The sequence below is a fragment of the Gastrolobium bilobum genome, unplaced genomic scaffold (genome assembly GCF_033153095.1).
Source record: "Gastrolobium bilobum isolate Gb01-03AN ecotype WA unplaced genomic scaffold, APGP_CSIRO_Gbil_v1 utg13041, whole genome shotgun sequence".
In the NCBI taxonomy this organism is placed as follows: Eukaryota; Viridiplantae; Streptophyta; class Magnoliopsida; order Fabales; family Fabaceae; genus Gastrolobium; species Gastrolobium bilobum.
Genome location: NW_026897636.1, coordinates 15,318 through 31,943, shown reverse-complemented (window position 1 = coordinate 31,943; position 16,626 = coordinate 15,318). Strand labels below are relative to the sequence as shown.

General features: G+C 35.3%; 1 protein-coding gene across 1 annotated transcript; it reads left to right on the top strand.

Moving 5' to 3' along the window:
- Positions 1 to 3,081: 3,081 nt before the first annotated feature.
- LOC133308881 (uncharacterized) lies at positions 3,082 to 5,620 on the top strand. The gene is made up of 6 exons (XM_061509614.1): positions 3,082 to 3,228; positions 3,713 to 3,853; positions 3,944 to 3,989; positions 4,366 to 4,746; positions 4,823 to 5,252; positions 5,299 to 5,620. Exons 1-6 carry the CDS (start codon positions 3,082 to 3,084, stop codon positions 5,618 to 5,620), a joined length of 1,467 nt encoding a protein of 488 aa, XP_061365598.1.
- Positions 5,621 to 16,626: the final 11,006 nt, after the last annotated feature.

Genomic DNA, 16,626 nt, shown 5'->3' with positions numbered 1-16,626 from the left:
ATAATATTGATTTAGGTATTATTTAGTTTTTATTTAGTCATTTATTGTTGTATTGGGCCAAGCCCATTAGGTTAAAAGTAGGTCAAATATTCTCTATAAATAGAGAACCATTTGTACAGATTATTTACAATTCTATAATATATTAGAATACCCTTTTACAAGTAAAATATTAGTTTTACTCATTAATTTTTTTTTATAATATTCTTCTTTGTTTGAAGTGCGTGGTTTTTTAAAAGTCATTTTGAGACCCGACTAATTTAGAGTCGAATGGGGTGAGACTCATAGGAAATGCAATAATCCTTCATCGTCATTTTTTCTCTCTCTCTTTCTTTCTCATTTTTAAGACTCGGACCAAAAATATTACTCAAGAAAACTTGAACTCTTGTCAGTTGTCACTAAAAATATTAAGTGTTGGTTTAATTTTATAATAGTCATGATTGCAGAGTATTTTTGTTAGAAATTATTGATACCATCTTAAAATCATTTTCCTCCGTCACACAAACTATTATTGAGTCAATTTTAATATAAAATATATATTTACAATGAAAATTAATCTTGAAGATTGCACTAAAATATTCTTAAAATCTTGTTGCACTCAGTTTATTTTTATTATTTTTATTTATTTTTATTTTTATCAGTTTTCTGCCCTAGAACGAGTTTTTAGCTTTTTGTTTCTTACAAAATTCAAATAAATCATTTATGTAGTAGATCATTAATTTGGCGACAAGAAATTCAATAGTTTACATAATAATAAAAAATAAAAAAATTGTTAAATTTATAAATAACGTTATTCTTTTAAAGAAACACGACAGAGCATTCTTATATATATATATATATATATATATATATATATATATATATATGACGCTCACGGTAAGGAAGGAACCGGCAGGTCTTAATCATATAGTAGCATTCATGATTTGTGGCTCTTCGGTGGGAATTTTTAATTAATCATGATTTGTTTGTTTCATAAAAAAATATATGATATCCCTCACCAAAAAAAAAATATATATATATATATATATATATATATATATATATATATATATATATATATATATATGATATCAAAGCTTGTTTTATACGAAAGAAGGACAAACGTATACATTATATATACGGTGAAAAATATGTTGTCTTACAGTCTCCTTGTTAGTGGCCTCATTTGGTCCCACTTGCAGCTACTACTCATTACTTATCAAAAGCCTTATTTATTAATCATAAACTACTGGTCACTGAAATAATTTCTTAAAGTCGAATAAAATGAAAGCAAATAATGGGCAAGAAGCCAGTTAAATTACATCATATCATGATTATAGAATCCAATCCCCAAAATAATAATTATTATAATAATTAATGATAGCAATAATAAATAAGTTGACCATTGTCTCGTTAATACTGTAATATATATAGCTCCACTTTCCTTAAATATATATGACAATAATTAATTGTTTTAGTAATACACGTTTTATATATAATCCTAAATAACTATAGTGAATGAAATGGGACATAGAATGAAGGACGAGTGCGAATGTGGTGGGGGCCAAATACCACATGGCAGAAAAAGAGACGTTAAATCATCTAACACATTGGAAAATACCAAATGAATTTATTACAGTAGATCCTAATTAATAATTCTCATATCAAACCACGGGTTTCAAATTTCTCCTGGTCATTAAGTAAAATTCTGCTTACCGTTGATTCTGTAACAAATAATATTAGAGTAATTTATTATTATCAGAATCAAAACTCTAATCCAAGGAAGCACGGACACTTGTAAAAACATGAAGAGTCGGGTCCGACACGGCGACACGCTCCGACACGCTCAGACACGGTGTCGGACACGCGGTTGACTTTTTTCGACACGTTGACCATTCCGACACACGAATTTGACCGTGTCCGACACGGTCAAATGGCATTTTCGTAATTTTTTAATTTTTAATTTTTAATTTTTTTTAATTTTTTTTAAAAAAAATTTATTTTTTTAAAAGTTAAAAATATATTAATAAAGCTTCCACCTGATCATATCAATTTTATCTTTTTGTCTTTTTTCCCCTTAAGTAGATAAGAGATCATCTCAGCATCATTGTTGTCAATTCCTATCACGCTCTTGTTGTATCTTCTTCTTTCTGATCTCTCTCTAATATGATTTGATCTCTCTATCTGATATTATATCTCTCTCTCATCCCAGTTCTTTTTTTTTATTAAAGCTTCCATATTTATAACGTGTTGATGGGTATTATTAATTTAGTTTCATTTTTTTGTTAAATTATTAAATATTAAATGAAATATACACTATATAAATTAAAAATATTATTTAATATTAAAACGTGTCCCAACGTGTCGAAATCCATAATTTTTTAGGATTGACGTGTCGGAGTGTCGTGTCGTATCGTGTCACGTGTCGCGTGTCGTATCGGTGCTACATAGCTCTAATCATACATAACTATTGAGTCATGGCAAAAAATTAATTTATTTTAATTTAAATAAAAAATTACAAATTTATTGCTGTTTTGAAATTATTTACGCATGTATTGCACAGTGTCAAACTCTCATTGGGCATCACAGGTCACGTCCTATGTAGCCATTACCTCCACGTGGGTCACGCCTGAATGGGGCGTGACCTGTGATGCCCAATTTGGACGTGACACATGCAATTTTGATGCCCATATGGGGTGTGAATGGTGCAAATAGATCTATTTAAACTCTTATCACTCTAAACACTCTTCACAACTCTTCTCCACCATCAATTCTTACTTTTACATACAAAATTATTAGCTTATCCATAGTCTTTTATTTTATTTGTTATTCCATTTAAAAATGAGTTCACATTCTGATTATGTTCGTGTTGTGTTATATTACAATGATAGGAAGGTGGAAGGTCGACGATGTGTAATTTTTGAAGGTGAAAAAAGGCCAACACGTATCAAATGCAACTCAACAATTGATGAACTGCACCATAAAATTCGTCAAAAGTTAACTCTTCAAGGTAACCAATCTATCACTCAGATCACCACGAGGTTATGACAATCTGAACAATACATTAGTTTGCAAGTGGTGAATGATAAAGACGTCGAGATGATAATGGAAGAATTTTTCAACCAGTCAAGGAAAGATTTTTTGGAGTTGTATGTGTACATTGCCGGAGCAGAGGATGTTGTTTTATCGGTGAGGTCAGTTGCTTTAAATTCTTCATGTCATGCATCAACATCTGCTGCTTATGCTTCTCCAGTTGTTAACATTTCTGAAGGAGATGAAAATGATCCTACTTGGATTATGCATGACGACTATGATGATGATGATGATGAAAACATCACAATGGAAGAATGTCTTATGGCCGAGGATGCTAGTGCTTCAGAAGGAGATAACGATGGTGATAGGCCCGCGTCTTAAATCCCAGTATACCATGATCCGGTGGAGTCTCAAATCCCGTAACTTAATGACATAGGCTCCGCACAATTAGCAGAACATCATGAAGGTATTTTAGTAAATAACTCGTATCTAATTTAGGGTGTTTAAATAATATATTTACAAGTTTTAATTCATATATGCAGGTGATGATGTTGTTATTCCTTTTTGGGAAGGAATTCCACATTACACACATATTGATTGGAGTTATCAGAGCGAACAAGAATCATGTACTGATGGTTCGATTTCGGGATCGGGATCAATACAAGGACTGTGGCAATTGGGTGACAAGTTATTTGTGAATCAGGAATTTGCAACCAAAAAAGAGGTTCGAATGGCACTGAAGATCAACCTCATGAGGGAGCATCAAGATGCAATTGTAATTGAGATCACGCCTACAAAATTAAGCATGAAATATTGCGCTCATGATAAGGGTTGCTTGTGGCAGGTTAGGGCAATAAAACCAGTATTTGGTAAAAATTGAAAGGTTACCAGATGGATTGGAAATCACAATTGTTTGAATGACCACATTTCTTAGGGTCACAGACAGCTTGATACTGATGTCATTGCGGAGCTTGTCCTAGGTACGTTTTTTGGATATTGTGCGATGAAAAATCATGTTAATGCTATTTATGATGGTCTTAATGTGTACGTCACGACTTCATTGCTAGGGATGATAAGGGAAGAACGATCAGTCTCAATTACACTAGTTCAAGAAAGGATCACCTCTAACTATGGATTCAAAGTTTAGTATAGAAAGGCATGTTATGCGAAGCAGAAAGCAATTGCAACGATGTATGGCGATTGGGAGGAATCGTATACTTTTTTGCCCAGCTGGTGTGAATATATGCTTCGCTTTTCACCAGGTTCTTTTTAACATAATCAAACAAATGATTATTATATGGAGCATGGAATAGTTCCTGGAAAACACATATTTCCTCGTATCTTCTGGACTTTTAGACAGTGTTGCGAGGCTTCAATTTTTCAAACCAGTGATACAAATCGATGGCACTCATTTATATGGCAAGTATAAAGGAAAATTGTTGGTTGCCATGGCTCAAGATGGAAATGACGAATGTTTACCACTTGCATTTGCCAATGTTGAAGGTGAGACCTTGGAAGCCTGGGACTATTTTCTTGTTAATATTCGTGCTTATGTTACGCAAATGTCAAATATATGCCTCATTTCAGAATGGCATCGTAGCATAATATCTGCTGTGGAGAATAACCTTAATTGCCAGCCACCAAATGCATATCACGTGTTTTGCCTTCGTCATATTGCTAGCAATTTTAATCAAAAGTTCATGAATGAGAGGTTGAAGAGGAAATTAAAGAATTTAGGTATATTTACCTCAATCTTAACTCTATTTTTTATGCATTAAGTACTTCAAATTTATATATTTATCATTCTGTTCAGGTTATACCCCGTCAGTGGAGGATTTTGAAAGAGGTTTTGCACGATTCCCTCAGGTTGCAGAGTGGATTGATGCCATCTCTAAGAAAAAATGGACGCGTGCATATGATGTTGAAGGATGCAGATATGGGCATATGACAACTAACTTGGCAGAATCTGTAAACAAGGTGTTAAAAGGGAAAAGAAATATGCCAATAACTGCTCTGGTTAAGCACATATACAACAAATTAATACATTATTTTGTTAATAAGGGTCAAGCAGTTGCTTCACAACTTCAATCTACACATCGTCATTGCCAAAATATAGTTCGACTGCTGAAGCACAATGAACATCTAGCTAGAGGCCACCATGTGCGCGCATATAACGTTGACCAAACAGTCTTTGAGGTTGACGAGGGATGGGATAAGTCGTATTCTGTTGATCTGCCAGAGAGGTTTTGTCAATGTTTGAAAGTTTAAGGCCTTCAAATACCCGTGTAGTCACATTGCTGCTGCTACTTTAAGTGTTCGTCAGAATCCTTTCCAATACGTGGATGACATATTCTTGACAACTAACTTGGTTCAGGCATATTCATTTCCGTGGAAGCCAATTGGTAATGAGGAAGCTATTCCACCAAGTGCAGGTCCGATGCTTATACCTGAAACTTCTATGCTACGTGCAAAAGGTCGTCCAAGGTCCACCAGAATCCGTGATGAGATGGATGAAGTCGAGACAAGTCAAAATCGTATTAGGTGTGGTATTTGCAAGCAACATGGCCATAATCGCAGGGGTGTCCTAATCGCGAAGCGAACGATTGAATGATTTTGCTTAAAACTACGTTTTTGTATGATAATGCTTTTTAATTCCAGTGTGCAATCTGTTAATACGGTTTTGTAACCCACGTCCACTACCTTTATTATATTTAGTCGGCTAGTTTTGTATGTTACGTTGTAATCGTTATCAATCACCGAAACATACACTCCATAACATATGCATATTACATAAGATAAAGACAGTCTATAAAATATAAACAGTCCATCGAATAGTCCACAGTCCATCTGGAATCGACTGATCCAAACCAAACTGTCGCATACACCTGTCCCGTTGGCTAGCCTCAACCGTGTGAAAATAAATGAGAGGTGTGACAGCAAACCAGAGATACTGCTACTATGGAGATACACCCAACCATACGTAATCTATGTATGGTTACTAAACCACCTACACACAAAATTATCCACAATTAAATAATCCCTAAACAAAAAATAATACTTTTTAAAATACAAAAAAATACATAATACGGTACCTCATCTCTACATAATGTATCCATGGTTGCCCAATAATGCACAACCTCGTGTGGCTTGAACCTCCGAAGAGTATTAAACCTGTCATCCAAAATAAACATCATTATTAACTATACAACTTGCAAATTAATAAAAAGACACAATTGCCAAACACACATATCGGCATCCATAGTGCGTCCCAGGACCAGGAGAAGGAGGAAAGGGGGAGCAATGCGTGAAAATCTGATCTAGGCCTAAATCTACAGAAGAATATGGCACCCACCCATGTCAGATCTTTCGGCGTCTGTACATTCGCACAAATTTCTGAACAAGTCGCCACTACCGCAGACCTCCAGCTATATCGGCCAATAACATCAAACCCTCATCCGAGCAACAAAACTAAGCAACAACCCATGTTGCTACCTCTTGATCTGTCGCATAGAAGCCAACACCCTAACATACACGCAATATGTGCCCTCGTGAAAAAAATCTAACAGTCGTGATCCCCAGAGCACTCATATGAAAGGTATGTGTCTCTAGTCTCTACTTCTCAACCAGAGCACTAATCAAGTCAGCATCAATCTGAAATACATTATACAATTATCACACGACATGTCATTAAATTGAATAAAAATATAATATATTACATCCTAAAGTGCATACCTGAATATGTCACATGCGTGCAACATGTATAAATCTTGCCTGGGTCAGGTAATCCACTACCACATATGGAATTTCGTTGGTAGGATGCCCCCTACATCTTACCGCGCTGGGTCTTCAGCTGTCGTACATGCTCCGTATTCCACACGTGCTGTGAAATATGTGCACTTTGCTTCCTCTTCTGAAGGACCTCCCACCTATACGACCCATGTAAGATATACATACTGGGATCAGTAGGCTCTGGATCGTGATCAGATGCAGAACCCCCAGATGACGATGAATCAGCCATGATAAAAGAACTATACAAAATATTAAATTTATTGTTACCATTAATTTAAAATCCAATTATATATACATATGTAATACAACGTTAAAAATAATTTAATTTAGAACTACTTACAATATGTAACAGTAATATATATTTAAAAATTATGTACACACCCCTAACAAGTGAATTGTCTAATGAAATTATATTATAATCATAATTTCAATTATTTCTTCTATGTTACTATTCATTACGTAAGTCACTATCAATTTTATTAAGCATACACAAAATTTAAGCAAACTACCAAATTCCTATGTCACTAATTAATTCGTAAGTAAACAATATTAATTCTTAGGTCACTACAACATTCCTAAGTCACTACAAAATATGTCACTTGATATTTCTAGGTCACTAACAGTACCATAAGTCACTAATAAATTTGTAAATCACTAACATGTTCCTTATCTACTACTGTAATTTAAACTTATAGAAAGCAGGTATTAAAAATTTACTTTTTTGACAGAGCTTCGCTAACCAATTTTCCACGGAAGGGAGAGCAACAATGTATTACAGACAAGTTAGAGAGAGTAAAATGGTAAAAAAAGAAAAATTTGGGGTATTTATAGGTTGCGGTGGATCACGCCTGGATTGGGCGTCACTGGTCACATTTGGATTGGGCGTGACCCAGCAGGGGGTGACGTCTCCTTTGGGAGTGACCCATGTCACCCAATCAGGGTGTGACACACTGCAATACACGCGTAATTATTTTCAAAACAACAATAAATTCATAATTTTTAATTAAAAATGCAATAAATTATTTTTTTTGCCATCATATTTATTCTCTAAGTAGATATTATATAATCATAAACAACCTAATATATGATATGTGCATTATTCAAACGGAAAAATATTTATCCTTTTAAAGAATATAACTTTGTTTCATTTTAGATCCTAACCATTGATTTTCGTCAATCAACGGTTAGGATTTATTGTGTCAATTTATTAATTAATTAGTAATTCACAATAAAATCCAATAAATCCTAATCCTTGATTGACGAAAATCAATGGTTAGGATCTAAAATAACATAAAATTATATCCTTTAAAAGGATAAATATTTCTCCTTATTCAAATCAAATAAAATCATTATTATTGTGGATAAATGTATTGGGCGCATTTTGAGGTTCGAACCTTCATCTCCACTAATGAATAAAAATTCTCTTTATGTCTTATTCCCCTCACATTCTCATACACACATGCCATATTGCACTGTATTGATATGGAACACGATATGACACAATATTCCGACATACTAATACAAAAAATTGTTAGATTTTAACACGCTAGGAAATATTTTAATATTAAATAATATTTTTAATTTATGTAGTGTATATTATATTTAATATTCAATAATTTCATAAAAAAATTGAAACTAATCTTATAATATCCATCAATTTTGCAAAGAAACTTTAATATTTACTATTATATTTGTAAATTGAAAATCTCTTATGAACTCCACTGAAAATTATTTGGTATCCAATTTTAAATTTTATTATATCAGTTTGCTAAAATATCGATCAATTTTTTCATAATATGTAATAAAATTTTAACTATTATAGATATTTGAACGTGTCAGAGTATCGAGATATTGGAGAGTGTTGGACACGATACTTCAAGTTTTTTGAAGTGTCAGAGCTATAAAGCACACATATCCCTTCAATGTGAAGGGTTACACAGTCTCGCATCAAAATAATGCTTGGGGCATATAAGTGGCCGAGCCACTTGCTTCTTAGCTGGTGCCTTACCAGCTAATTTTTAAAAAATGTTACATATTTTCTTTAAAAGTTATGGTATATAGCCTTGGTATTGGTTAGATTTTTGAAAATAATACAATATTAGTACTAACTAGATTTTAATAGTTGGGTTTTTTGACACTTGCTGAATCTTTTCCCTGGCTTCGCCACTAGGGCATGTGATTTTAGCATCACGCATTCAATACCAAGGAAATATTCTATCCACCTTTGTGATCATATTCATCCTTTATTATTATTCTGCTTCAACATCCTTCCACTTAAAGGTGTAAATGGATCAGACAATCTATTAAAATTATATTGTCTAGCCTGATAAAATTGAATAGGCCTAATTATTTAAAAAAGTTGATATAAAAAATAAGTAATATACCAACTTTTATAAGGTCTGACATATAAATTTATAGGTCAGCTTATATTAAATTATTTATTTTTTTCTAATTTTTGGTAGATATTAAAGCATTAAAGCTAATAAGTTTAGGTCAGTCCTTTTGATTTTTTTAATATATATAAATTAAGCTTATAATTTAACTTATTTTAGGCTAATAGGCTACTAAGCCAAGTCAGGATGAACAGACCTTATCTATTGAGATTAAAATTAAATGTAAACCAATCTATTTACACCCTTAGTAGTACACCTAAAACCAATCCCTTGCACGATTCCCCCATTCTATGTCCTTGCCTAATACACCGCACCTCATATCTTCTAGTTGATTATATCTCTGCATACTGAACCTAAGTTTTATGTTGGTCCAATAAAAAATAGGCATATATAATAGAATAAGCGTAATTTTTATATAGCTAATAAAAAACAGAATAAAGATTTGTCACATATGTAGGCATGCGTAATACGCTATGCAAGGTGCCATGGACCTAACTGGTTTCTTGTGCCGTTCATAATTCCGAATTAACAAGTCATGGAAAGTGGTTAACCTACATTTTCGTCACGTGGCATTTCTGGGCCCGTCAAATATAGAAAAAAACAAACAAAACGCACATGATTCGTTTTTTTGTTACGTAGCAACTGCTTTCTTTGGTACTTACTTGATAATAGGTTGGAACTAGACAAATAAAACACTGACAGATTTGTGGTCTTGCATTCTTCAAGTATGGAAACTTGGCCTTCACCTACCAATCCTCGACACCTCAGCGCATCTACCATTCTCACGCATATTTTACTGCCACTTTTGGCCTCTCGATTTCTATTAATCACTAGTTTCTGTTCCATGCAATTGTGTGCTACCTGGACCATATGTTATTTGAACTGGACCACACCGGTCAGTCACAATCATATCTTATATATATTTTTTCGTTTTTTACAAGAGAGAATGTACTCTTATTACAAAAAAAAAAAAGTATGTACTCTTTTTTTTTTTGTATATAAAAGTATGTACTCTTGATGCACCAAAAATGAGCTTGAATGGTTGAACCAGTGTTAAATTGGTACCAGTTTTTTGATTGAATTTCATTCTTGAAATTTATGATAAAATATCTCAGCATAATTAAATATTTAGAATTCAAACCTGATACTTGATCAGGAAAAGAGAGTAAGATGCTAACCATTACATTACAACACTTTAGTTGTTATAGTATTTCTATCTATATATTTATTATATTTAAGCCACTAGAATTGAGGGGTTCGGCGGATAGTTTGAATTATGTTATGTATTAAAAAATATATATTTATTATATTTTTTATGAGTTTTGCATTTGTCATATTGTATGACAAATGTAAAGTTTTCTACACATACATTGATATTTGTGCTGTATTTTTTTTCTTTTCTTTTTATTTTAAACATGATGAACCTCACATTTATTATCTATATAACATGACAAGAAGATTATCCTACAACATGATAGTTGTTTTTTCCTTTTTTTATATATTGAACTATTAAGTGAGAGTTATATTAGAATATTAGTTTTTATTCCAGCTTTATTCCTTTATTATTTTCTTTTCTGTTTTACACGTCAGATAGTTTGTTATAACAAACTTGCCTTGCTTTACCTTTCCTTGAGACTCTTGTATATAGCTGGTCACTGTTTAGCAAAACATAGATGAATGAATACACAAGAATATTTTTCAATCATGATTTTCTTTCCTTCTTCTTTTGTGTATCGTTACTAATATGGTATCAGATGAAATTTAGCCCTTGCCGTTGTCATGGCTCGTGGCTCAAACAATAACACCAATCGACCACCTTCCTCTTCCTCCACCGTTTCTACTCCTCCACCCATGGACGACCATTCCAGTCCATATTTTTTGAGCAGTGGTGATCATCCTGGACTTGTTCTAGTCACTCATGTTCTTATTGGCCCTAATTTTCATTCATGGAGCCGAGCAATGATGATTGCTTTCTCTGCCAAAAACAAGCTCGTGTTTGTTGATGGCTCTCTGCCTCGTCCTGCAACTGATGATCTCCTTTTTTCTTCATGGAGTCGATGCAATTCGATGGTGACTTCCTGGATTTTGAACTCGGTTTCCAGAGATATCGCTGATAGTCTTCTTTACTTCTCCTCTGCTTTTGAGATTTGGCAAGATCTGCGCACTCGTTTTCTTCAAGCCAATGGTCCGAAAATTTTCCAGTTGAAACAACAAATTTCCTCTCTCACTCAGGGGAGCCTCGATGTCAATGGTTACTACATTCGTCTCAAAATTCTTTGGGATGAGCTTCATGATTATGCTCCCACTCCCAATTGCAACTGTGGTGCTTCTCGTTCTTTTCTTGATCTTCGTCAACAAGATCAAGCTCTGCAATTCTTAATGGGGCTCAATGATTCCTTCTTCTCTGTTAGGGCACAAATTCTTCTCATGGAACCTCTTCCACAGCTGAGTCGAATTTTTTCTCTTGTGCTTCAGGAAGAACGTCAAAGACAGATCACCACTTCTCCACCGATTTTACCTGACACCCCGTTACTGAATTCCGCTTCCGGTGCGTCTCCATCGTCTGCTCCTGGTAATACTTCTTTGGTTGCTGCTTCTTCTGGTTCATTTCGACGCCCTCGCCCTCAGTGCACGTATTGCAACGTTGCTGGTCACACAAGGGAGAAGTGTTTCAGGCTTCATGGTTTCCCTCCTGGATACAAGCCCAAACCACCAAGGCCCACACCACTTCATCCCTCAGCTAATTCTAGCTTCTCTAATTTTGCTCCATCCCACTATCAGCCCAACAACACTCAGCCCACATTGACCCATGGTCAGTACCAACAGTTACTAGGTTTGCTTCATCCCACCGACTCCCACACCCCACCAACGTCTCCATCATCTGCTTCGCCGAAAGCTGCTTCTGACCCACCTCTTTCAGTTGCTAGCTTCAGTGGTAGGTCATGTTCTTTTCTCTCTGTTTCCTCTTGGGTTTTAGACACGGGTGCCACACATCACGTCACTTGTACACCCCAATTTTTTATTTCCTCCACTACTCTTTCCGGATCTGTCGTGTCCCTTCCTAATGGCACCACGGTTTCGGTTGTTTCCACTGGTAGTGTACGCATCTCACCTTCTCTCACCATCCACAACGTCTTATTTGTACCGTCTTTTTCATTTAATCTTTTATCTATAAGTGCTCTCACTCACAGCACCTCCATTGAAGCTAATTTTTCTGCTTCTTCTTGCTGTATTCAGGACCGTACCTCGGCCAAAGTGATTGGGATTGCTAATCGGGTTGCTGGTCTCTATGTTTTAGAATCTTCCCTTTCCCAGTATGTTGTTTCCCCCTCCCTTAATTCTATTATTCGAGTGCCAGAATCTGTTGTTTGGCACTCCCGTTTAGGTCACTTGTCTACTTCAGTTTTGAATTCAATGAAGCATACTTTGCATTTTACTGATACTGGCTGTGATTCTACCCCTTGCATGATTTGCCCTGTTGCTAAACAAAAACGTTTACCCTTTCTTTTAAATCCCAAAATCTCTGCAAATGCTTTTGACTTGGTCCATTGTGATATTTGGGGTCCATTCCAGACTCCCTCCATTACTGGTTGCAAATATTTTTTGACCTTAGTGGATGATGCAACTCGTTTTACATGGTGCTATTTTTTACATCACAAATCTGATTTCAAGGTTGTTTTTCCTCACTTTTACACTCTTATGTTAACTCAATACAATCTCCATATTAAATCTCTTAGATGTGATAATGCACCTGAATTTCTTATCTCTGAATTTTTTCTTTCAAAAGGCATCCAACTTTTTCACTCATGTGTTGATCGACCACAACAAAACTCAGTGGTTGAAAGGAAACATCAGCATATCCTGAATGTTGCCAGATTATTGTATTTTCAATCACACCTACCTTTGGTTTATTGGACTGAATGTGTCATCACTGCCATATACTTGATCAACCGAATTCCCTCTCCTCTTCTTCACAACAAAACACCTTTTGAGCTTCTTTGTAACTAGTCTCCTACATATGATCATCTTAGGGTATTCGGTTGCCTTTGTCATTATTCCACACTGCCCAAATCTAGGCACAAGTTCTCACCAAGATCATTACCAGCTGTTTTCATTGGGTACCCCACTGGTTATAAGGGATATAAAGTTTTAGACCTGTCTTCCAATCGTGTCATAATAACACGAGATGTCACATTCTTTGAACATATTTTTCCTTTTCATACTTCAACTCTAACCACATCCCCATTTACTTCCATCCCTATTCCTTTGTCTCCTCCAACTTCTGTTACCACTTCACCCACCACTATTCCCTTTAATCCTAAATCAATTCGCATTACAAAGCCTCCCTCTTACCTTGCTGATTATGTTTGTTCCTCCTCCACAGCCCACCCCATCTCCAATCATCTCTCCTACAATAAAATCGCCCCACCTCACATGGCTTTCATCAACTCTATTGCTAACCATTTTGAGCCTACCACTTATTCTGAAGCCTCTCAATTACCCGAATGGACTGAGGCCATGAAAGCTGAAATACTTGCTCTTGAGGCTAATAACACTTGGCAAGTCACTTCTCTACCTCCTGGAAAACCCATTGTTGGTTGTAAATGGGTGTTTAGAGTCAAATACCATTCTGATGGTTCACTTGAACGTTTTAAGGCTAGACTTGTTGCCAAAGGATTTAATCAACAGGAAGGTATAGATTTTTTTGAAACTTTTTCACCTGTGGCCAAAATCACCACTGTCCGAATGCTTATTGCACTTGCTGCTAGCCATGGTTGGCATCTTACTCAATTAGATGTCAACAATGCTTTTTTACATGGTGACTTGTTTGAGGAAGTGTACATGCAACTTCGTCCTGGTTATTCTGGAAAGGGGGAGCTCCCTCATAATGTTGTTTGCAAGCTCACTAAGTCCTTATATGGTTTGAAGTAGGCATCTAGGCAATGGTTTGCCAAGTTTTCTTCTGCTCTAACTTCTCTTGGTTTTACTCAATCTCATGCTGACAACTCCTTATTTGTTCAGAAGCACAATGATTTTTTTATAGCAATATTAGTTTATGTTGATGAAATTATTATTGCTTCTAATGCTGCTCATGAGGTGCAGAAATTAACTTCAGTTCTGGACAGTAAATTCAAACTCAAAAACTTGGGTACTCTCAAGTATTTTCTTGGTTTGGAAATTGCACGGTCTCCTAATGGCATTTCACTATGTCAGCGCAAATATACACTCCAAATTCTTGAGGATACTGGTCTTCTTGGTTGCAAACCCAGCTCCTCACCAATGGATGCCAATCTCAAGCTATCCCTCCATGAAGGTGAATTACTTCCTGATCCTACAACTTATAGAAGACTGATTGGTCAACTCCTTTACTTGACTGTATCTCGGCCAGATATTTGTTTTGTGGTTAATCATTTAAGTCAGTTCATGTCTTCCCCACGAGTTCCTCACTTTCAAGCTGCTCAACGTGTGTTAGCATACTTGAAGTCTACTGCTGGCCAAGGTCTTTTTTTCTCATCTGCCTCCAAATTGCAGATACATGCTTTCTGTGATTCTGACTGGGCCTCTTGCCCTGATAGCAGAAAGTCAGTGTCAGGATTTTGCATCTTTCTTGGTGATTCCTTAATTTCCTGGAAATCCAAGAAGCAGCAAACAGTCTCTCGTTCTTCTGCTGAGGCAGAATACCGTGCTATGGCAGTGACTACTTGTGAGATATTATGGTTGCTTTCTTTGCTGCGTGATCTACATGTTACTCACAATGGACCTGCTCACTTGTTCTGTGACAGCAATGCTGCTCTCCATATTGCTGCTAACTCTGTATTTCATGAACGTACCAAGCATATTGACATTGATTGTCACTTGGTTCGTGAGCATATCATTAAAGGCACACTTCGCACCTTCCATGTTCCATCTTCCAGGCAGCTTGCTGACTTATTAACAAAGGCTATTCATCCATCACAGTTTCATGCTCTTCTCTCCAAGATGGGAGTTCTCAACTTATACTCTCCATCTTGAGGGGGAGTATTAGAATATTAGTTTTTATTCCAGCTTTATTCCTTTATTATTTTCTTTTCTGTTTTACACGTAAGATAGTTTGTTATAACAAACTTGCCTTGCTTTACCTTTCCTTGAGACTCTTGTATATAGCTGGTCACTGTTTAGCAAAACATAGATGAATGAATACACAAGAATATTTTTCAATCATGATTTTCTTTCCTTCTTCTTTTGTGTATCGTTACTAATAAGTTAGTTTTGTATCCCCCAAGAGGTTTAGTATCAAAATTCAAGAGGAGTCATTGTAAATGATCGCAGATGAGGTTGCAAGAGGGTGTGTGTGAAGACTCTAAAATTTGGGAGAGTAGCAACTCATGAAAATGTGTGATATCATATGTCTTTTCTATAAGAAATAAGAGGTTTATATAAGTGGAGGAATATTCCCTAAACCTCACGAGTCGGGTGCTATGGGACTGGATCTTTATTGGATCTTGAATAATTGATCTATCTTTATTGGGCTTGTGTAGACCGGTCAAAATATATATATTTCATGGCAAAATGTATTCTTCTGTTGCAGTAATTTGTTTATCTTATGTCACTCTCAGTTCGTAAAGCGTGTCTAATCTTTTTTATTTATTTTTTTCATAAAAACTAGTGGGACCCAGCTTACTTCTATGTGCAGGAAAATTTGGTTATCTTCGGTTACAGTAGAAAAACAAAGCCCATATTTCATATTACAATAATTATAATTGGTTGCAGCAATTATCCAATATACCGATATCTTGACAAATCTCCAATAAAATTTGAGGTTGTTGTGCCCTTGCCCTTCCTAAAAGGACTTACAAACTATAATATTCGTGAGTTTGACCACCCAACCATAATATTCAAATTGTACAATACAAAAGGAAAAGAAACACCTTAAAGAAGCCTATCTCGCTTTCAACCACACACAAACATTCACAATGAATCCGTGAATGTTCCTGGAAATTAGAAAGTGGAACCAAAGCTGGAATAGCTGGTTTCATTGACTGCAGCTTCTCCAATAGCCCAATTGCAAAGCACCAAAAAGTGTTAGGTTCATTGTTTGCTTATGCAAGTGGTGAGATCAGAGAGAGTGAAGTTAAATAAAAGTGATTAATTGCCAGTTAACCATACATATATGCTTTGCATATTCTGATTCCAGATTGTCGATCACACGTTTTTTTGGAAACTGATATTTACAACTTGTTACACCCCAAACAGAATTCAAAGAACCACTAGCGAAAGGTTATTGCTGGGTCTTTGTTAACCTTTTTTTTAAGTCAAGACAAACAATTGAGATGCCTTTGTTTATAGTTCCTTTGTTTAAGCACGATCGTTAATTATATATTATTATTATTTTTTTGATAACAATTATATATTATTTAATTATAACCTTTATATAAGTGCCTTTGCTTTCCAATTT